At 37.3% G+C, this 22839-nt stretch overlaps 1 protein-coding gene across 2 annotated transcripts in view; it reads right to left on the bottom strand.

The window, feature by feature from the left end:
* ZFYVE9 (zinc finger FYVE-type containing 9) overlaps positions 1-22839 on the bottom strand; it is a 213482-nt gene that overhangs the window by 98234 nt on the left and 92409 nt on the right. For both annotated transcript variants that reach the window (XM_042951599.1, XM_042951600.1), the window contains exon 4: positions 20735-22839. In XM_042951599.1, coding sequence (XP_042807533.1) covers positions 20735-22839 — 2105 coding nt within the window. The remainder of the gene's footprint in view (positions 1-20734) is intronic.

Below are 22839 nucleotides of genomic sequence, written 5' to 3'. Positions count from 1 at the left end.
ATATATATATAGTATATATAGTATATATATATAGTATATATATAGTATATATATATATATACACTATATATAGGATATATATATATACTTTAATATATATATATAGGATATATATATATATATACTATAAATTTTTTATATATCCTGTTATCTTTAAAAAATTTTTTTAACGTTTATTTATTTTTGAGACAGAGAGAGACAGAGCATGAACAGGGGAGGGGCAGAGAGAGGGAGACACAGAATCTGAAACAGGCTCCAAGCTCTGAGCTGTCAGCACAGAGCCCGACACGGGGCTCGAACTCACAGACCGTGAGATCATGACCTGAGCCGAAGTCGGCCGCCCAACCGACTGAGCCACCCAGGCGCCCCTATCCTGCTATCTTTTAAATAACACACATTGTGTGTTAAGTTTTACGTATAGGTTTATAAGTGCTAACCTGTAAAAGGCAAGCAATTAAACCATATTCCCCCTTTTTCTTTTTAATGTTTTATTCATTTTTTGAGAGACAAAGAGAAACAGAGTACAAGCAGGGGACGGGCAGAGAGAGAGGAGGAGACACAGAATCCAAAGCAGGCTCCAGGCTCTGAACTGTCAGCACAGAGCCCAAAGAGGGGCTAAAACCCATGAACTGTGAGATCATCACCTGAGCCAAAGTCAGACAGTTAACCACTGGACCACCCAGGCACCCCAAAACATATCCCTTCTTTTTAAACCATATTCTGGCCATTCTGCATTTTTAAAACTTTTTAGTACAGAAATTTTCAATCATATAAAAGTAGACATAACAGCATAACAAACCCTTAATTGCCAGTGCTCAGGTGAAACAATTATTAAAGTTAATCCTCACCTACTTCTCCCTTATTTAATCATTTAAAAATAAATCTCAGATCCCATTTCACTTTTTTTTTTAATACCTTTATGTAGGCTCCACACTCAACCTGGGGCTTGAATTCACAATCCTGAGATCAAGAGTCCCATGCTCTACCAACTGAGCCAGCTAGGCACCCCAAATATCATTTCATCTTCAAATATTTCAGTATAAATCTCTGAAACACAGGGACTATTTTAACAGAACAGTACCATTATCACATCTTAAAATATTAATAATTTCTTAATAACAAATATCTGAATAATGTTAACATTTTTAGTAGACAAATTTTTAATAGACTATTTTTTAGAGTAGTTTTAGGTTCACAACAAAATTAAGCAGAAGTTATAGGGCATTCCATATACCCCTGTCCCCACACATTACTAGCCTCTGCCATTATGAACATCTCGCATTGTATTCTAGTTTACTAAGGTGGAAGTCTAGACGATTGACTTTAGATCTTTCTTCTCTTATATCCAGTGCTGTATTATTATTGTATAACTTTTAATTTTGTTTAGCTTTTTAATGTTATGCTTGAAGCAGAAATCAAAGAGGTCTTTATACTATGATTAGTGAATGTCTCAAGTCTCTTTTATTATATAGGTTCTCCTTCAAAAATACCTTATTGAAAAAACTGAGTCATTTGTCCTATACTTTCCCACAATATGGATTTCACTGACTGCCTTCTTAGATGGTGATGTTTAATGCATTTGTCTCTGTATTTCCTATAAATTGATTGCTAGATCTAGAAATTGATCAGATTTGAATATGACTTCTCCTGGGAAGACTATTTCATAGACCCTGAATTATTTTTAATTGAACCAATATTAAGAACCCCTGTAGGAATTAAAAAGGAAAAAGAGAATTACCCAGAATTCCACCAATTAAAATTATGTTTTCAATTTTACATGTTCCCTTTATGTACACATGTTTTTATGCCTAAGAATAACTTTTGTAATTATAAACAAAGCAAAACTATGAGTTTGCATTTTATTTTATTCATAGATCATCATAGGCATTTGCCATACTGCTTTATCATATTATATTTTTAATATCTTTTTTTGAGAGAGAGAGAGAGAGAGAGAAAGAGTCCCAAGCAGGCTCCACACTCAGCACAGAGCCTGACATGGGCTCAAACCCATAACTGTAGTATCATGAGCTGAGGTGAAATCAAGAGTTGCACACTTAATTGACTGAGCCACTCAGGTGCCCCATTATCATAATTATATATAATGGCTGAGTCAAATGTATATATCATATTTAACTTATCATTATCCAGCTTTGGACAGAAATTATTTCTAATGTGCTTGCTATTTAAAGTAACACTAGGGGTGCCTGAGTGGCTCAGTCATTTGAGCATCCGACACTTGATTTTGGCCCAGGTCATGATCTCACATTCATGGGACTGAGTCCCACACTGGGCTCCATGCTGACACTGGAGCCTGCTTAAGATGTATTCATTCTCTCTCTCTCTCTCTCTCTCTCTCTCTCTCTCCCCCCCCCCCCCAGCTCCTCTCCCCTGGTGTCTCTCTCTAAAAAATAAAAAATAAATTTAAAAAATAAACAAGGGGCGCCTGGGTGGCTCAGTCGGTTAAGCGTCCGACTTCAGCACAGGTCACGATCTCACCGTCCGTGAGTTCGAGCCCCGCGTCGGGCCCTGGGCTGATGGCCCAGAGCCTGGAGCCTGCTTCCGGTTCTGTGTCTCCCTCTCTCTCTGCCCCTCCCCCGTTCATGCTGTCTCTCTCTGTCTCAAAAATAAATAAACGTTAAAAAAAAAATTTTTTTTAAATAAACAAGTAAAAAATAAAGTAACACTAAAATGAACATCTTTTTGTTTTATAGCTCTTGTTCTTTAGGAATTATCTTCCAAAGAAGGAATTATTGGCTCTAAGAATTGATATATATGGTATTTTAAATGTCTAAAAATGCTGATTTCAACTTAACATCAAATTGCAATGAGTATTATCAACATTTTCTATTTTTCACTACATAGGTATAAAATTCCTACCTTTTTAATAGCTAATAAATTTAAATATTTCTCTAGTGATTACTCATCCACTTAAGCCTCTCCTTTGCCTATTTATATAATGAAAATGTGATGGTTTTAACAGAAGACACTTTTGTTAGCTGACATTCTGTAACCAACAACCAACTTCTGATTTGTTCTGTCAAAGGAAGCACTGATTTAAGACTGAATATCCTACTCTACCTTTTTCAAATAATTATCTTCTGGCTTAAAGAAAATTGTGGCCAGGGTATCTGACTGGCTCAGTTGGTAGAGCATGCAACTCTTGATCTTGGGATCATGAGTTCGAGCATCACATTGGGTGCAGAAATTAATTAAAAAACAAAAACAAAAAACAAAAACTGCCACCAACCTAGATGAATGGACAAATTCCTACAAATATAAAACCTGCCATAACTGAATCAGGGAGAAATAGCAAATCCAAATATATCTATAACTAGTAAGGAGACTGAATCAGTAATCAAAAACCTTTCAACAAAGAAACGCTCCAAATAAAACGGCCTTGATTGGTAAATGTTACCAAACATTTAAACAACACCAATCCTTCTCAAACTCTTCCAAAAAGCTGAAAAGGAAGGAACACTCCCTAACTCATTTTATGAAGCCAGCATTACCCTAATACCAAAGCCAAACAAGGCAATACAAAAAAAATTATAGACCAATATCCTTTATGAACATTGATGCAAAAAATACTCAATAAACTACTGGCAAACCAAATTTAACAGTACATTAAAAGGATTATGATCAAGGATGCAAGGATCGTTCAACATGGAAAAATCATGTAATATACCACATTAATAGAATGGAAAGAAATCCACATGATCAATGATACAGAAAAAGCACTAACAAAATCTAACATCTTTATGTGATAAAAACATGCAACACACTAAGAATAGAAGGAAACTACCTCAACATAAAAGGCCACATTTAAAAAACTCACAGCTAATATCATATGCAACGGTGAAAGACTAAAAGCTTTTCCTCTAAGATAGGAAAAATACAAGGATGTACAATTTTGACACTTATATTCAAGCTTAGTATTTGGAGTTTAGCCAGAGCAATTAGAAAAGGTAAACAAACAGGCATTCAGATTGGAAATGAAGAAAATTACCTCTGTTCACAGATGGCACGATCATATATGTAAAAAACACTAAAGATTCCACACACAAAATTGTAAAAACTAATACATTCAGCAAACTTGCAGGATGTAAAGTCAACCCACAAAAATCATTTGTATTTCTATACACTAATAATGAACAAGTTGAAAATGAAATTAAGAAAATGATTTCATTTACAATAGCATCAAGAATAAAATATTTAGGGGCGCCTGGGTGGCGCAGTCGGTTAAGCGTCCGACTTCAGCCAGGTCACGATCTCGCGGTCCGTGAGTTCGAGCCCCGCGTCAGGCTCTGGGCTGATGGCTCGGAGCCTGGAGCCTGTTTCCGATTCTGTGTCTCCCTCTCTCTCTGCCCCTCCCCCGTTCATGCTCTGTCTCTCTCTGTCCCAAAAATAAATAAAAAAACGTTGAAGAAAAAAAAAAAAAATTTAAAAAAAGAATAAAATATTTAGAAATTGGGGCACCTGGGTGGCTCAGTCGGTTAAGCATCCAACTTCGGCTCAGGTAACAATCTCATGGTCCATGAGTTCAAGCCCTGTGTCCGGCTCTGTGCTGACAGCTCAGAGCCTGGAGCCTGCTTGGGATTCTGTGTCTCCCCTCTCTCTCTGCCCCTCCCCCATTCACACTCTCTGTCTCTCAAAACTGAATGTTAAAAAAAAATTAAAAATAAGTAAAAATAAAATACTTAGAAATGAACCTAACCAAGGAGGTAAGAGCCTTATGCACTGAAAATAACAAAAGAATGCTGAAAAAAAATTCAAAGAAGATACAGGGCGCCTGGATGGCTCAGTCGGTTGAACGTCTGACTTCGGTTCAGGTCATGATCTCGCCGTTGATGAGTTCCAAAGCCCTGCATCGGGCTCTGTGCTGACAGCTCAGAGCCTGGAGCCTGCTTCAAATTCTGTGTCTCCCTCTTTCTCTGTCCCTCCCTCACTCATGCTCTGTCTCTCTGTCTCAAAAATAAATAAAAATTTTTAAAAAAGATATAAATACACTGAAAGACAATTCATGAATTGGAAAACATTATTGTTAAGATGTCCCTACTACCTAAAATTATCTACAGATTCAATGTTATCTCTGTCGTAACAATCTTCACAGAAATAGAAAAATCCATCCTTAAATTCATATGGAATATTTTTTTAAATTTAAATCCAAGTTAGTTAACATATAGTGTATCATATGGAATCTCCAAAATAGTCAAATGATCTTAACAAAGAAGAACAAAGTTGGAAGATTCTCACTTCATGGTTTCAAAATTTACTATAAAGCTACAGTAACCAAAACAGTGTGATATTAGTATAAACACAGACATCAAGAACAATGGAATAAAACAGTGAGCCCAGAAATACAATCTCACATATATATACAGTCAAATGATTTTGACTTGGGTGCCAAGACAGTTCAATGGGCAAAGGATAGTGTTTTGAACAAATGGTGCTGAAGAAACTGGATATCTACATTCAAAAGAATGAAACTGGATCCTTACACCATATACAAAAATTAACTCAAAGTGGATCAAAAACCTACATGCAAGGGCTAAAATTATAAAACTCTTAGAAGAAAGTATAGGGGGAAAGATCATGACATTTGGTTTGGCAATGATTTTTTGGATATGACACAAAAGGCACAGACAGCAGCAGCAACAACAACAACAACAACAAACAGGTTGAACATCAAAATTTAAAACTTTGTTGCATCAAAGGCACTACCAACAGAGTAAAAAGAACTTATAAAGAAAATATTTCCAAATCAGATATGTGATAAAGGATCGATGCCCAGAATATATAGAGAACTCTACAACTCAACAACAAAAAAATACTTCATAAAGAAACTACAGCCAGGGCACGTGGGTGGCTCAGTTGATTAAGCAACTGACTCTTCATTTCAGCTCAGGCCTTGATTTCAGGGTCATGAGTTCAAACCCCACAATAGGCTCCACGCTGGGCATGGAGCCTACTTAAAAAAAACCAAACACTACAGCCAATTTTCCATAAAGACATAATTAAAATAAGAAGTTACAATTTAATGATAATCTACTACATACAGTGTTAGGTAACATTATTTATTACTTTTAAAACTGATAATTCATTCAACAGATTTTTTTAAGTTTATTTACTTATTTTGAGAGAGAGAGAGAGAGAGAGCACACAGCAGTGGAGGGACAGAGAAAAGGAGAGAATCCCAAGCAGGCTCTGCACTGTCAGCACAGAGCCCAATGCAGGGCTCGATCCCATGAACTGTGAGATCATAACTTGAGCCGAAACCAAGAGCCAGACGCTTAACCAACTGAGCCACCCTGGCACTCCCAACAGATCGTTAGTATGTATTATCACCTTCATCCTACGGATGATCAAAGTACCTTGCCTGAGAGCATGAGGAAGCTAGTTAATGGCTGTGAGTTATTCTAAATCTAGGTGTTGAGAAATATTGATCCTTTTGCTCTTTAAAATGCTCTTCACATATTTCAACAAACTTTCTCAGTGTGAGAAATTACTACTTCTCTGCTTCCCAAGGAGCACAACCAGTTGTCATGTTTTAACACCAGATGACAAAATAAACCTTGAGAAAATTGATCTCTGAAGTTATAAACCAACATATTATCTTTTTTAAAAAAAGATTAAAAAATATTTTTGAGGGTGAGAGAGCAGTAAGTGCAAGAGGGGGGAGGGACAGAGAGAGAATCCCAAGCAACAAGCAGGCTTCACGCTGTCAGCACGTAGCCCGAAATTGGGCTCGATCCCAGGAACCATGAAATTATGACCTGAGCCAAAATCAAGAGTCAGATGTTCAACCAACTGAGCCATCCAGGCACCCCCAAACCAACAGGTTATCTTAATGTGCTTGTTACTCAGGGTTCTATGAAGGTTGTTCTATATTCACTACCAAAATTCTCAAATGTTAAACAAACTGACTGTAACTCAAGTTATTTAAAAGTAAATTGTGAGTATTTAACATATAATTTTATTTAAAATAAGAAATTGCCATCTAATATAAGAAGTACCAGATATTTTCCAACTTTCTTTTTGAAATAAATATATTTGCTTTGAAAACATGGTATAAATACAGACATTCCTCTAAGAAATGTTGAGGAAACAATATAAAAAACCACCATAAAACCTATTGAATTATTTCATTTTTATCCTTTCAACTATATTTAAAGGAAAAGACCATGTGTTATATAGCTAAGAAAGCACTGATTGGTTCGTAGTTCTACTATCTCAGTTTCTTCAACCGGAAAGTAGTAAAAACACACTTTTCACATGGGTTTACTAGGAAAATGATACACAAATTACAGAGTATGTACTAAACAAACGTTTATCTACCTTCTGTTTCCCTCTTATCTGGCTGCCTAGGAGCTTTGCCGTCATAAGTCCACATGCTCCTAAAGCGGCCCTTACTAACTTAAGGACCTCAACTTTATGACTCCCTTATTCGGTTCTCCCTCCTCCTCCGCCCCCCAGACCCTCTAAAACCACTGCATACTGCTTTGGAGTGTGGGCTCTGTAAGTCAAAGAGCCTAAGTTTGAATCCTAACTCCACTTACTGGCTGTGTGATTCCCAACAAGTTACTCAATTTTTGTAGGGCAATTTCATCACTTATAAAATGTGGATTATAACACTAGCTACTTCGTAGGGTGTGTGTGTGTGTTTTAAGTTTATTTATTTACTTTGAGGTAGGGAGGGGCAGAGAGAGAGGGAGAGAGAGAGCCCCAAGCAGGCTTCATGCTGTCAGTGCAGAGCCAGATGTGGGGCTTGAACCCATGAACCGGAAGATCATGACCTGAGCCAAAATCAAGAGTCAGACACTTAACCAATTGAGACACCTAGGTGCCCCTAGGGTGTTATACATATTAAATAAGATACTGTAAGTAGCATTTAGAAAAGTGCCTGGCACACAGTAAACACTCAATAAATATTAGCCATCTCATTATCCTCACCACCACTACCACCACCATCATCATCATCTATCTGCTTCCCACCACAAAGCATTTGCAGCTTTGTAATTGTTATTTATTTCACATATTTAAGTTCTGTGATCTATGGAAACATGAGTGGTATGTTTAAATAGAGTAGCCCAGCCATTCTGCTTTTTTCTTTCATCTCTTTGGTTAAAAATAGTACACTAAGCATTAAGTATATGCTTGCTAAATGCTTCAATGAAAGAACAAATAAAATGGAAATGGATAGACAGATGGCAAGACTAGCCCTATAGAACTTTTGTTGCTTCTCCAATAATTGCTTGTATTGCAAAGATAATGCAACAAGTTCACAATGTCTCCAAATACTGACCTTATCCCATGAAGTCAGGACTATACTAGCATAAAATGACTGAAAATTTGATACCTAGTTTCACAAGGCTATCAAAATTTCAATTCTCTAACTAGGTTTTACTTTCCCACTCCAAGGTAACTACCTCTCCCCTCTCAAACCCTCATCATCTATCCCTATTTCGTCTCTCTCTGTGTTTATATTTTCTTGTTTTTTAAGTTTATTTATTTTTGAGAGAGACAGAGACAGCCTGAGCAGGGGAGAGACACAGAGAGAGAGGGAGAGAGAGAGAGAGAGAATCCCAAGCAAGTTTTGCACTGTCAGTACAGAGCCTGATGTGGGGCTTGAACCCATGAACCACGAGATCATGACCTAAGTTGAAACCAAAAGTCAGATGATTAACCTACTGAGCCACTCGGGTGCCCCAATGTTTATATTTTCTATATGAAGTATGAGCCAAGCAGATATAAATTTTTTTCATGCTCTCACCAATAAATCCATAAACCTATCTTCATCTGTCCCCATCTTCTCTTCCTCTCTCCTGTTGAAGACCAAACCCTAAATATGTCATAAATCTTATCCATTTGGCCTTCTCAAGGATTTTTCTCTTCCTCTGATCCCTTTTCTTCTAAAACAACCTGTCTATAGAATCATTCATTACATTAAATACAACAGTAAATATTTCCTATCCTTTAAAAAAATTCATCTATAACCACCATCTTCATCTAGTAAGTGTTCCAATTTTTTTTTTCTGTTCTCCCTCACAGCAAAACTTCTTGAAAAAACCATCTCCACTTCCTTACTTCTCATTCCATATTCAACCCATTCCCCATTTTCAACCCATTCTGGCTTCTGTATCCACAGCTCTACCAAGTCTGCTTTTATCAGAGTCTGATGCAGACAAGTCCATTGGTCCCTTTCCTGTCCATATCTTATTTACCTCCCATCAGCACTTTATATAGGTGATAACCCCCTCCTCTGCCAAACTATTCTTCTTTTGAGTTTCAAGACACCACATTTTCTTGGTTTTCTGCCTAACTCTCTGGCCATGCATTCTCTGTCACTTGTATTAGGTCTTCCTCCTCTGCTTGACCTCAATGGCTCACCCTGGGCCCCTTTTCTTCCCTCTGTAAACTCTTCCCTAGGTAAGCTTATCCATTCCCATGGCTTCTCACTGTATTCTTCATATGACCTGCAGAACGCTACATGAGCTATTCCCTGACTTACTCTCCACACTCTTTTTATGGGACTCTTCCCTTACTATATTTTAACCATACTGGATTCCTTTCAATTTCTTGTATAGGTGCCTTCCTACCTTGGCCCATGCTGTTCTCTCTTCCTGAAGCATTCTTTTCTCTCTGTACTTTGAATGGCTGACTCCTCAACTGTCATGTGTCATCTAAACGGTCATTTCTTGGGGCTCCTGGGTGGCTCAGTTGGTTAAGTGTCTGACATCGGCTCAGGTCATGGTCTCACAGTTCACGAGTATGAGCCCTGCACTGGGCTCTGTGCTGACAGCTCAGAGTCTGGAGCCTACTTCGGATTCTGTGTCTCCCTCTCTGCCCGTCCCCTGCTCACCCTCTGTCTCTCTCTCAAAAATGAATAAACATAAAGAATAAAAAATAAACTGTCATTTTTCAGAGGACTTCCCAGATCCCCTTCCCCCTCCATCTTTTATATTATCCCTCCTTGTTCATTTCCTTCATAGTCCTTATCACAATTTGTAATTACACATTTGTTTGCTTTTGGTTATTCCCACTAATCTTTACATAAGGGTAGGAATCATAATGTCATTAGTGTAAATTCAGCACCCAGCATAGTAACAGACAAATAACAAGCACACAATATTTAAGTAAATTAATGATCTGGCACTCACTTATTCATTCATTAACAGACGTTTGTTGAACAATTTGTAAGTGACAGGTACTGTGGGGCCTAAATGCTGGGAATAAAAGATAAATCAGAATCAATAACACGATCCTTATAGTCCAATGAGAATGACAGAGACAGTACTGTGTGACAAATGCTATGACATGGGTGAGGTAGACTTTCAGCCAACACAATTTTGGAGAATGTGAATGGAAAATATTGCCCTAACTTCGTTAGAAACCAAGTTTAATCCAAAAGTTTTTCCTGTTTTACCATGCTGGAATGGTTCAAATCACAATGTGAATAATAAGACAAGTTTTTAGGCAGAGTATGAGGAAAACTGAATTACCAAGGAATATTCTATTTTTAAAGTAGCCATTTCTTACTGTTCTATGTGTTGGTTTCCATCAATAGGTAAGTAAATATGAAATCAGGAAAATAAACTTGTTTTGGGTTGAATTGTCCTTAAATAAGAGAAACACGTGAATAATTTAAAATATTTCTGGGGTGGGGTGCCTAGCTGGCTTAGTTGGTTAAGCGTCCAACTTTGGCTCAGGTCATGATCTCATGGTTCATGAGTTCAAGCCCTGTGTTGGGCTCTGTGCCAACAGCTCAGAGCCTGGAGTCTGCTTCAGATTCTGTGTGTGTGTGTGTCTCTCTCTCTGCCTGTCCCCGTTTGCACTGTGTCTTTCTCTCTCTCAAAAATAAACATTTTTTAAAAATCTAAAAATAAATAAATAAAATATTTCTGGGGTACCTGGGGGTGCTGTCAGTTAAATGTCTAACTCTTGATTTCAGCTCAGGTCATGATCCCAGGGTTTGGGATCAACAGGATTGTCAAGATCTGCACTGAGCATGGAACCTGCTTAAGATTCTCTCTCTCTCCCTCTGCACCCTCCCTGGTTAACACTCTCTCCAAATGTCAATTGATGAATGGATAAAGAAGATGTGGTATATATATGCAATGGAATACTACTCAGCAATAAAAAAGAATGAAATCTTGCGATTTGCAACAACGTGGATGGAACTGGAGGGTATTAGGCTAAGCAAAATAAGTCAGTCAGAGAAAGATATCGTATGTTTTCACTCATATGTAGAACTTGAGAAACTTAACAGAAGACCATGTGTGAAAGGAAGGGGAAAAAAATAGTTACAGAGAAAGAGGGAGGCAAACCATAAGAGACTATTAAATACAGAGAACAAACTGCTGGTGCGGGAGAAGGGAAAATGAATGGGTAATGGGCACTGAGGAGGGCACCTGCTGGGATGAGCACTGGGTGTTGTATGTAAGCGATAAACCACAGGACTCTACCCCAAAATGAAGAGCACACTCTATATACTGTATGTTAGCCACCTTGACAATAAATTATATTTTAAAAAAATGTTTAGGGGTACCTGGGTGGCTCAGTCCACTAAGTGTCTGGCTCTTGATTTTGGCTCAGGTCATGATCTCATCGTTCATGGGTTTGAGCCCAACATCTGGCTCCATGCTGACAGTGCAGAGCCAGCTTGGGATTCTCTCTCTCTCCCTCTCTCTCTGCCCCTCCCTTGTTCATGCACACAGGTTCTCTCTCTCAAAATAAATAAATAAACTTTAAAAAAATTTCTCATCCAAAAAATTGTAACTATGTATGGGAACAGATATTAACGACTTACAGTGGTGATCATTTCACAATACATGCAAATATTGAATCATTATCTTATACACCTGAAACTAACACCATGTTGTACGTCAATTATACCTCGATTTTTTAAAAAAGACATGGAGGAAAAGCATAAGAGACTGTTAAAAACTGAGAACAAGCTGAGGGTTGATGGGGGGTGGGAGGGAGGGGAGGGTGGGTGATGGGTATTGAGGAGGGCACCTTTTGGGATGAGCACTGGCTGTTGTATGGAAACCAATTTGACAATAATTTCATATATTGGAAAAAAAATAAAAATAAAATAAAAAGACATGGAGGAAATGTAAATGCATATTACTAAGTGAAAGAAGCCAGTCTGAAAAGGTTACATGACTGTATGATCCCAATTATAAGACATTCTGGAAAAGGCAACAGGAACAGTAAAAAGATCAATGAGGGATGCCTGGGTGGCTCAGTCAGTTAAGATTCCAATTTTGGCTCAGGCCATGATCTTGAGATTCGTGGGTTCAAGCCCCGTGTCAGGCTCTATGCTGACAGCTTAGAGCCTTGAGCCTGCTTCAGACTCTGTGTCTCCCTCTCTCTCTCTGCCCCTCCCCTGCTCGCACTCTGTCTCTGTCTCTCTCAAAAATAAATAAACATTAAAAAATAAAATTAAAAAAAAAACAAAACCCAGATCAGTGATTGCTGGCAGTTCCGATGGCAGGAAGGAAGGCACGCACAAGTGGGGCACAAGGGATTTTTAGGATAGTATAATTACTCTATAGGATACTATAATAGGACACATATTATGCATTTATCAAAACCCACAGAACTGTACAACACAAAGAGTGAAACCTAAAGTAAACCACAGCATATATTTCTTTTATAGGACTTTAGTTAATAACAATGTATTGACATTGGTTCATCAATTTTAACAAATGTACTACACTAGTGGCAAGATGCTAATAATGGGGTCAACTACAGGTATGTGAGAATTCTGTACTTTCTGTTCAATTTTTCTGCTCTAAAAAAATAGTCTATTTGGGTTTTGTTGTTGTTGGTCGTTTTTTTTTAAGTTTATTCATTTTGAGAGAGGGAGAGTGCAAAGAGCAGGGGAGGGGAAGAGAGAGAGGGAGAGAGAAAATCCCAACAGGATCTGCATTGCTAGCACAGAGCCCAGTGCAGGGCTTGATCTCACAAATCGCGAGATCATGACCTGAGCCAAAATTAAGAGCTGGACACTCAACTAACTGAGCCACCCAGGTGCCCCTGTCTATTTGTTTTTTTAAGTGGGTATGTCTAGTAAGCCAAACTAGGGACTAGGGATATGTAGAAGTAGACAGAAGATTGTCATCATAAATATTACTTTTTTTTTTAAGGTTTATTTATTCATGCTGAGAGAAAGAGAGAGAGAGATGGGGGGAGGGGCAGAGAGAAAGGGAAAGAGAGAGAATCCCAAGCAGGCTCTATACCATCAGCACAGAGTCCAACACGGGGCTCCATCTCACAAACCATGAGACCATGAGCTGAGCCAAAATCAAAAGTCAGATGCTCAACTGACTGAGCTACCCAGGCACCCCAATATTATTTTATTTTATTTTTTTTTTATTTTAAAGTAATATTAAAATACACTGTATTTTAACTACGTTGGGATTAAAACATTTTAAAAAGTGTGCCATGAACTGAGGAATAGGATTATTGATGCCTGGGTTCCAAAATAGGTAAAGTAAATCTAATATGAAATAAAAGAAATTTCTGCCCTTGTAGAGATGACAAAGCACACGGCACATCCTAGAGCTCTCAGAATGAAAACTCTTGTAACACCTGGATGAAGTCAATATTGACAAATGCCCTTGGAATCCTGCTAAAACATTACATAGGATATAATCAAATTTGGTATCAGGCAAGTTTGTCATAACTTGCATGCAACAGGCACTAGTCATTCAATTAAAAAGGTCTTACTTGAAGACAGTTTCTGTGACTTCTTTTCATGGCATTATACAGAGAGACACTGTTATAAAGAGAGTCTTACATGCTTGAAATGATCAACATGTACTTTAACACTGGCACATAACAAGGTGACAAGGGAAAGATTCTCTTATTTAGCTGCCTTTTACAATATAACATTCATTTACAAATATTTAACATTTCTGTAACCTCTATTTACAGTAAACAAAGTTGAAAATCTTCAATTCTGTCAAGATTCCTTGACCAAATTCAGAGCATAAAATAACAGAGTGACAGCATAAACAGACATGATTTTGTGTATCTTGTCATCTTAGGTTATATACTGAAAAATGATTTTCCTATGATTAAAAAATAAGCAACACTGGGCGCCTGGGTGGCTCAGTCGGTTGAGCGTCGGACTTCAGCTCAGATCATGATCTCACAGTCTGTGACTTCGAGCCCCACGTCGGGCTCTGTGCTGACAGCTCGGAGCCTGGACCCTGCTTCAGATTCTATGTCTCCCTCTCTCTCTGCCCCTCCCCTACTCATGCTCCGTCTCTCTCTGTCTCAAAAATAAATAAAAACATTAAAAAAAAATTTTTTAAATAAACAACATCAAATTTTTTCATACTCTGGAATAATATTCTTTTACCCCAGATAGAATCATAACATTGTAACTCTTCCCTAATATTTCAGGTGAGTGTAATTGTTAACTTCTAAAAAATTATTTTTAAAAATGGTTTTATTCAGTATTAAATTTGAATAGTTATTTTAAATGATATTTTAATTCTTTAAAGTATATTTTCACTTAAACTAAAAATATGGTATAATGACATAAATATCAAAATATTATATAATTCTGTTACATATCTTTATAGATAAAATTACTCCACAGGGTGCCTGGGTGGCTCAGTTGGCATCTGACTCTTGATTTCGGCTCAGGTCGTGATCTCCAGCTTATGGGTTTGAGCCCCACTGCCAGTGCAAAGCCTGCTTGGGATTCTCCCTCTCTCTCCTTTTCTCTGCTCCTCCCCTACTCACATGCTCTCTCTCTGTCTCTCAAAATAAATAAACTTTAAAAAATAAAATTACTCCTGACATTACTGATTACATATTCAAATTAAAAGCAAAGCTAGATATTGACTGTATTTGCCATTTTATACATAAACATATGTATTATACAAATTATATAAACTTACAAAATATTTATATAATATACAAATATAAAATTATATAAAATGCTTTATAATTACATTTGTAAATACTCAATATATGTTAAGTATCCATAATCCCTAATCCCAAGTGTCTGAAACGGGGAAGCTTTTTAGAACTATATTAAAAATTAATCTAGATCATTTTTCAATATGTCACTTTGACATTAGACATGTCATCAAGCTATTTTTTTTTTAAAACTGTAAGTGATAAAGATCACATGTCCCTAAAGGGATCTTGAAGAAATTAGTATGAGAAATGAATCAAAAAGGAAACAGTAATTGCAAAAAAAAAAAAAATGCTCACTGTAGCACACGTAACTGACACTTTGACAAATAGCATTCCAGTCTAACAGAGATGACTTCCAGAAAACACACTTTCAGCACAGTACGCTTCAAAATGTTTAATGATGGACTCTTCCCACATAGTGACCTTAGCTAATCAGTATTTAGTAATAATTTTACAGAGATAAATCAATGCTAGAACAATCTTTCCATTTCCTTTTCTATTTTTTTTAACCACAGAAATTCATATAAGCTCTTTCAGAGCTGCAAGGAAACAGAAATAAAGTCTATGCAATCTCCTCCTTTTACAGAAGAGGAAACAGAAGCCCACAGCTCTTTCATACTCATTCCAGTACTCTTTTCCACATTATCTACCTTACAGTTCTCTTCTCTGTTCCATCTATTCAAATCACTAATGCAATAAAAAACTGTCTACTCAAGTTATACTTTTAAAGTCAATTACAATGAAAAAAATAATTGTGAGTAAATTTGAATGGTATATAATACTGCCACCCTCCTCCTCGTCCAATGACTTGGTGCCCGTATTGTTCTTTTTCTATTTTGTAGGTCAAGACCTGGTAGGTAAAATCCTAAAATCCTGCTACTCTACCATCACCTGATAGTACCAATCACTCAGAATTTTTGTCTTCCTTATAAATTCAAATACTTAAATTCCCAGTCCTTTACTCCTGCCCCAAACTAAGTTAACTCAAAGACAATGACTTATATTTCTAGTAAGCAATTCAAGTACACATAAATTTTGCTGCTGTATCCAGTGTGGTAGAGCATCAGGCTTTGGAGTCCGACAGATTTGTCTTAAAATCAACGCACTCTCATTGTCAAACTCTGAGGATTTAGGCAAATTACTTAACCTTTCTGAGGTGCATTTTTCTCACCTGTAATTACATCTCAGAGAATTGTAATATTAAACTAGATAAGCCTAGCATAAAGTAGAAGTATTCAAAATGTTATTCTAGGGGCGCCTGGGTGGCTCAGTCAGTTAAACGTTCGACATGGCTCAGGTCATGATCCCAGGGCTCATGAGTTCCAGCCGCACATTGGGTTCTGTGCTGACAGGTCAAAGCCTAGAGCCTGCTTCAGATTCTGTGTCTCCCTCCCTCCCTCTCTGCCCCTCCCCTGCTCACACTCCATGTCTCTCTCTCTCAAAAATGTATAAACATCAAAAAAAAATTTTTTTTAATGTTACTCTATTTTCTTCTTTCACATCATCTCAAACAAATACAAAATATCCAGGTAATAATTGCCAGTTAAACAGTTATACTTTTAAAAAATATTTTTACGCCTGCTTCTGTTAAATAGTAAATAGAGCAGTCATTAACCAGCTGGCACCAAATAAATAATAATTGGACACATCAGTGATGATAAATGATAAAGTGTGACAAAGCCTTGAAAATGACCAAACAGAAGATAAACAGCTTTTTTTTCTTTTAGAAATTCTTCTTCACTTTAAAAACTCCTCTTTCCTTTACTCTTTTTTTTTTAAATGTTTATTTATTTTTGAGACAGAGAGAGACAGAGCATGAACAGGGGAGGGGCAGAGAGAGAGGGAAACACAGAATCTGAAACAGGTTCCAGGCTCTGAGCTGTCAGCACAGAGCCCGACGTGGGGCTCGAACTCACGGACAGTGAGATCATGACCTGAGCTGAAGTCGGACGCTTAACCGACCTAGCCACCCAGGCGCCCCTTTCCTTTACTATAGAACTCAATGTTTTCTTAGGCCTTTGAAGTCAAAGTCAAAACATTAATGGGAAATGGAGCTTGACAGAGGACGAATAACCACTATTTGCTGGAGTCAGTGATTTCCACAGGAAATGAATATGAGTTTATAATAATGGTGATAATTTGAATTTAAAGGGCACCTTTTGGGGAAAGAGTTCTCTGTATTCTTTCTACTCTATAATTTATCATCTATCATACAGGAGAAGTAGGGATTATACTGCTATATGGAGCAATTGTCTAAATTAATGTGTGAAATCATAAAACTCACATTTGCTGAGCATCTTAGAGTGTGACATACTTTTCCAATTAATAATGAAGACTGGAATCCAGATCTCCATTACAGCAATACAGAAATAAACTGCAATATTTTAACACTTTCATAAATTCTAGTTTAATTATTTTATATTTTACTTAATTACATTTAACCAAGATGAATGTTATAACAACTCTACTGCTTATCAAGAATTGAATATAGGGGTGCTTGGGTGGCTCAGTCACTTAAGTGTCCGAACTTCAGCTCAGATCATGATCTCACAGTTTGTGAGTTCGGGCCCCACGTGGGGCTCTGTGTTGACAGCTCGAAGCCTGGAGCCTGCTTCTGGTTTCTGTGTCTCCTTCTCTCTCTCTGCCCCTCCCCTGCTCGTGTTCTGTCTCTCCTTCTCTCTCTCAAAAATGAATAAACATTTAAAAAAGAATTTAAAATTTTTTTTAAAAATAGGGGTACCTAGGTGGCTCAGTCAGTTAAGCGTCCGACTTGGGCTCAGGTCATGATCTCGTGGTTCATGAGTTCAAGCCCCGCATTGGGCTCTGTGCTAACAGCTCAGAGCCTGGAGCCTGCTTCGGATTCTGTGTCTCCCTCTCTCTCTGCCCTCCCTAGCTCACATTCTGTCTCTGTCTCTCTCAAAATATAAATAAACATTCAAAAAAAATTTTTTTAATTAAAAAAAAAGAACTTAAGCTTTAAACTATGCTAAATAATTTCCTACAATGTTCTATTAACTCCTTCTATCATGTGTATTTTTATCTTGTCCCATTCTTTTGTGAATTTATTTCCCTTTTCCCACCTGTACTTTTCCACCTGTACTCTGATGTGATCTCATTTATCTCACACACTTTAGAACCTTGCCCATAAATTATACCTACTTTTTTACATCGCCCTCTCAAAATAGTCATTTTGTAACATGACTTTCCTGACTCCCTCTGCCATTCTTAGAAAAATTCAGCTCTTATCCCTCAATGATCCTAGATTATTTCCTTCATACCACTAGTATAAATGAAGAGACATGCTGGAAGTGATATGACTGAAAGAAAGGGTACCAGGGCTCTTGCAATATTCAAGCTATGAGATCCTAGGCATATTCCTTGACCATTCTGAGCCTCTGCTTCTTTATCAAATAGGGAAAAATTAACAACCCATTCTACACGGATATAATGAGGATTAATGAGAACAAATATAAGGCATATATAATTGGCTTTTAACACAATGTATATACTTTGTTGTAGAATGGTCTGTTTGTCTGTCTACTCAGATCAGTGGTTCACAATTTCTTTTAGAATTTTTTTAAACTCCGGGAAATCCAAATAGTCCTCTCTCAACTTACTGAAATCAGCGCCCTTGATTACAAACTCCTTGAGGTCAATGAAGTCATATATTGCAATTTTTGTATCTCTGCATCTCCAATATCTAGCCCAGAACCTTTCATATATTAGATGCTTAATATATCCTCATAAGAGCAAAGAGTATTAAGCTATAGGTATTAAGTAGAGAAATTACCGGGTATGCAAACTAAATTTCTTTTTTCAGCAGCGAACAATATTTTACAAAATCACATTGTTTGGGGTATTTTTCTAGCTATTTCCCCAGTATAATCTCATTAGTAGCTAGAAAAAGTATACAATTGTTTATAAGTCCTTTTCTTCCAAGAAGTTCAAGGATTTTTACAAACATTTCTCACCAATCCCTAGAACATCTCTGATGTAACTGGAGATAAAAAGGAAAAAAACCAGAATATGAATCCATAATCCACGTGAATTCCTAAATTCATAAATGCCACTCAGCAAAACTTCCATCTAATTTTTCAATTTGTGAACATTTTGCCACCATTTCCTTTCTAAATACACCTGAGTTACCTATTTACTCATTACATCTGGATATGCTGGTCTGGAACATTATTATTTGCTCAAGAAAGCAAAATTTTCAGAAAGCATTCTACAGAGTAAGCGACACACAGAGCTACATAAAAATGACAACTCTAATTCCTTAATAGAAAACTGATTGTTCAGGCTACTGAGTTTATTTCAGACTACAAGATATTTAAGAATTAAACAAACTATTTTCTTCAAATTTTAATAATCAGAGACCAGCAGCCCAATCACAGCTTTAACTTCTTTCTGCTCCTCATCATTTTGTTCTTTTGTACCCTTTCTGACTGCCCAGCCAGGAAACATTCTCTTCCTTCTCCGTATTAACAGAATCCCACTTGTGTTCAGGCAACATTGGGCTCAGCCCCAGAGGATGAATCATGATTCATCTTAGCCAATCAATTCTGTTCCCCTTTATCAATAATTGGTATAAAATTGCACCTGTGGTCTAGACCTGACCAATAAACTGAAAAAAGTTGCCAGGGATTCTTTCCTCCTTGATGAGACTGCAGCAAGAATAGGCTCATTTGACCCCAATTTCCCTGTACTTGAGAAGCTGCCAGGTTGAACTTGATGCTTACAGCTATGCCACTCTCTTGAGATCATGAGTGGAAGACCAAGGAAACTTTAGAGATCCTCACTCTACGCCCAGACATAAGTGAGTCTCTATCTTCAGGCTTCCTGTTACATGAAATGCTATTTTATCTAAATCACAAAGAGTCAGATACCCCGTTCCTTGAAGGTGAAAGCATCCTAATTAACACAAACAGACCAATAAATCATGCAAGAAGGGAAGTAGAGATTAATTACTGAGCACTTACTATTACATCTGTAATCTCATTTAATCTTCATAAAGCCAAATGAAAATTACTAATCTTTTCTTTAGTTTTTATAAAACTAAAGCTTAATAAAGTATAGTTAAAAAATAACAAAGCTGAAATTGGAATCCATACCTGACACCAAACTTCGCAGTCTTTTTAAAAATATAAAATCCCTTCCTCCTAGTTCATAGCTCTTGTTAAAAAGACAAATCAGTAAGTTGATATGTTACAGCGAGGAAACTTAGGGAGACCTAAGGAATATCAAGTATTCTTACAACCTTGTCATAGGATCTGCAGCCCTCAACTCTATTTTGTATCAAAGTTAAAGGGGGAAAAAGACAAAAATATGTGTATATGTGTATAAAAAGTTCCAGAATGTCTAGTAGAGTGGCCAAAATCCTGTAACAAAAACTAGGATGGATTTTAAGTGTAATACTCAATTTTTCACAAATTAAAAAAATATGAAGTTAACTACAAGTATTTCTTAAACCAAAAAAATAACTTCCTTATTTCAAACTATTCCATTAACCAAGTATCTATCAATATAGAAACCACAAAGTTAACACTTCCTCAATTCTCATCTGTTCACGAAAAGTGATTCAGCTTAAATCTTGGCAACCAAAAAAATTATATAAATACTAAGATTCAATGAGGTCATTTTTTATTTAGAAATTTACTAGAACTGGGTGTTCCAGGCTATTTATAATGTCATCTCAACCAGAAGTATGTTCACCTTATATTGTCTTTATTAATTTCTAATTGAGCTTAATAAAATAGGCATGCCACATTTGTGACCTGAAACACACACAACTTACCTTCCCACATGCTCTGCAATGATGCCTCCTTTTGGTGAATGTGAACCTGGCTTCACATTTCATGCAATTTGGAGCCTGAGAATCTGGTACCCACACAGGAGCCACCTCACCCAGAGTAGTAAATGGCTTCCTGGCAGAAATTCCAAACTGATCAGCTCTGAGATCATTATCTGGGCTTTCTGGAGCTAATGCAAGGCACGGTCTACTGGATATCCCAGACTCGTAGCTTTCTAAATGTTCCCCATTTGTATCAGCAATAGTGATGTTTCCCAAAGAGGAATTGCATACATTGGTTGCTGAATTTTCCCCTAATTTTGCTTTTCCAAGAACATCATTTTTGTTTTTAATATTATTTCCACTATTTGTAGGAAGGTCATTTTGTAAGTGGTCAGACAATGGCTTTGGAATTTGAAGTTTAAGATTAGAAGGTTGCTTGGGTCTTGCACCACCAAAAGGAACACTGATAGACTGCAGGTTTGCTACTATCTTAGGTGAAGATTGCCCAAGCACTGATGGAACTTGGCTACAGAAACTGTGTAAATAATTTTTCTTCATTAGGTCACCAGTGCTGTTTAAAAGTAGACCACTCCCTTCTGTGGCTTCATTTCCTCTCTGTTCATAAATATTTGAGTAGCATTCTGATTTGCTCTCTTCTATTTCCTTTTCTTCTGTTACTGAATCTTCTTTGGAGGGTAAAGTCTTTGGAACAAAACAAACAACTGGGCTCTGCATTCCATAGGAATCACAATTAGATACAGAATTTGCAGCTGGTGTATCCATAGTGGAGAAATCGCATCCTTCACTTTCATTCATGCAAGTTCCTTTTAAATCTAGACCTGCTTCAGCCATTCTATCACACTCTCCTCCATTATCACTGTAAATGTCCTCAGGCTGATTCATCTGCAGAAACTTCTCATTTTCTTTATTTATTTGGCTGTCATTCATATCATTTAGCTTAGTCAATTTCCAATTAGTCATCTCCTGAGAATCAGAGAAATGCTCTGTCATATTAAGAAGTTCTGTAGTGTCAAGTATTTCTTCATGTCCACAACCTTCCTTTTCATCAGCTCTAACTTCACTGGACACAAGGCAATCTGAAAACTGTTCACAGTTATCATCCCTTCCAGACCCATTAGGCATGTCTGTTTTGGGAAGCAAAGGTAAACCAGGTCTGATGGATTCTTCGGTTGTTCTCTCCTCTGCTGGCTCTTTTGTCATCAAAATCCCCTCACTCAGATGGGAAAAGGAGTTTGGACTCCCTAGATCTGTCCTAGCAGAACTGGTTTTGCAAGTGAGAACCTCATCTGGTATATAGTTCTCTTGCTTTTTAGCAGCAGAACCTTCTTCATCTGTTCCCTGGGATGAGATTACTGAATCAATTGTTAAACTTGTAATCACAGACATGGAGGGATCTCTACCTACATTTTCATCATCCTTTAATTGTGAGGGGGAACAGACACTGGCTAGATTATCAGATGAAGTAGTACACATATGTTTAACAGAATCCCCCACTGCACTTGGTCTATTCAACAGATCCATTTGTTTCTCTGAATTCATATCTTTTCCAGTGGACCCATTTATACTAAAACTAAATTGATCAGTTTGTCTGCTTTCGTCATCCAGTGAACAGCTAAAAGCATCCATGAGGGACTGACTATTGTAATTATTACAATCCTGCAAATCGCTCTGTAATGTCCTCTTATCACAATTATGCATGACGGCTACAACAAGAACATTCTTCTCATCTGGCAGACAAGCTAGATTTCCACATTTTTTTTCTCCCACTTCGACAGCACTGCGTTGATCATCTCGATTACAGTTCCTTTTAATTAACTGATCTTCTGCAACGGCATTTTCATCAATCCACATTGTGTTAATCTCTGGATTCAGAGGATACTCCTGTCCATTTGCACAATGGTCCTCTCCCTCTGTGGTCAGAGAAGCTGAATGAGCCAGAGAGAAGACTTTCAATTGTGGCTGTGACTCATTAGAAACTGCAGGTTCATTCACACTGGCCAATGCAGGGTTAAATGATAGTCGGTGAGAAGGGGAATCTAGAATCTTATTCCACTTGGTATCCAATAAAATAGGAGAAACTGTTTCAT

Source organism: Panthera leo, chromosome C1 (assembly GCF_018350215.1).
Source record: "Panthera leo isolate Ple1 chromosome C1, P.leo_Ple1_pat1.1, whole genome shotgun sequence".
In the NCBI taxonomy this organism is placed as follows: Eukaryota; Metazoa; Chordata; class Mammalia; order Carnivora; family Felidae; genus Panthera; species Panthera leo.
Note: the sequence above shows the minus strand (reverse complement) of the source record. Positions and strands in the feature narration are given on the sequence as shown.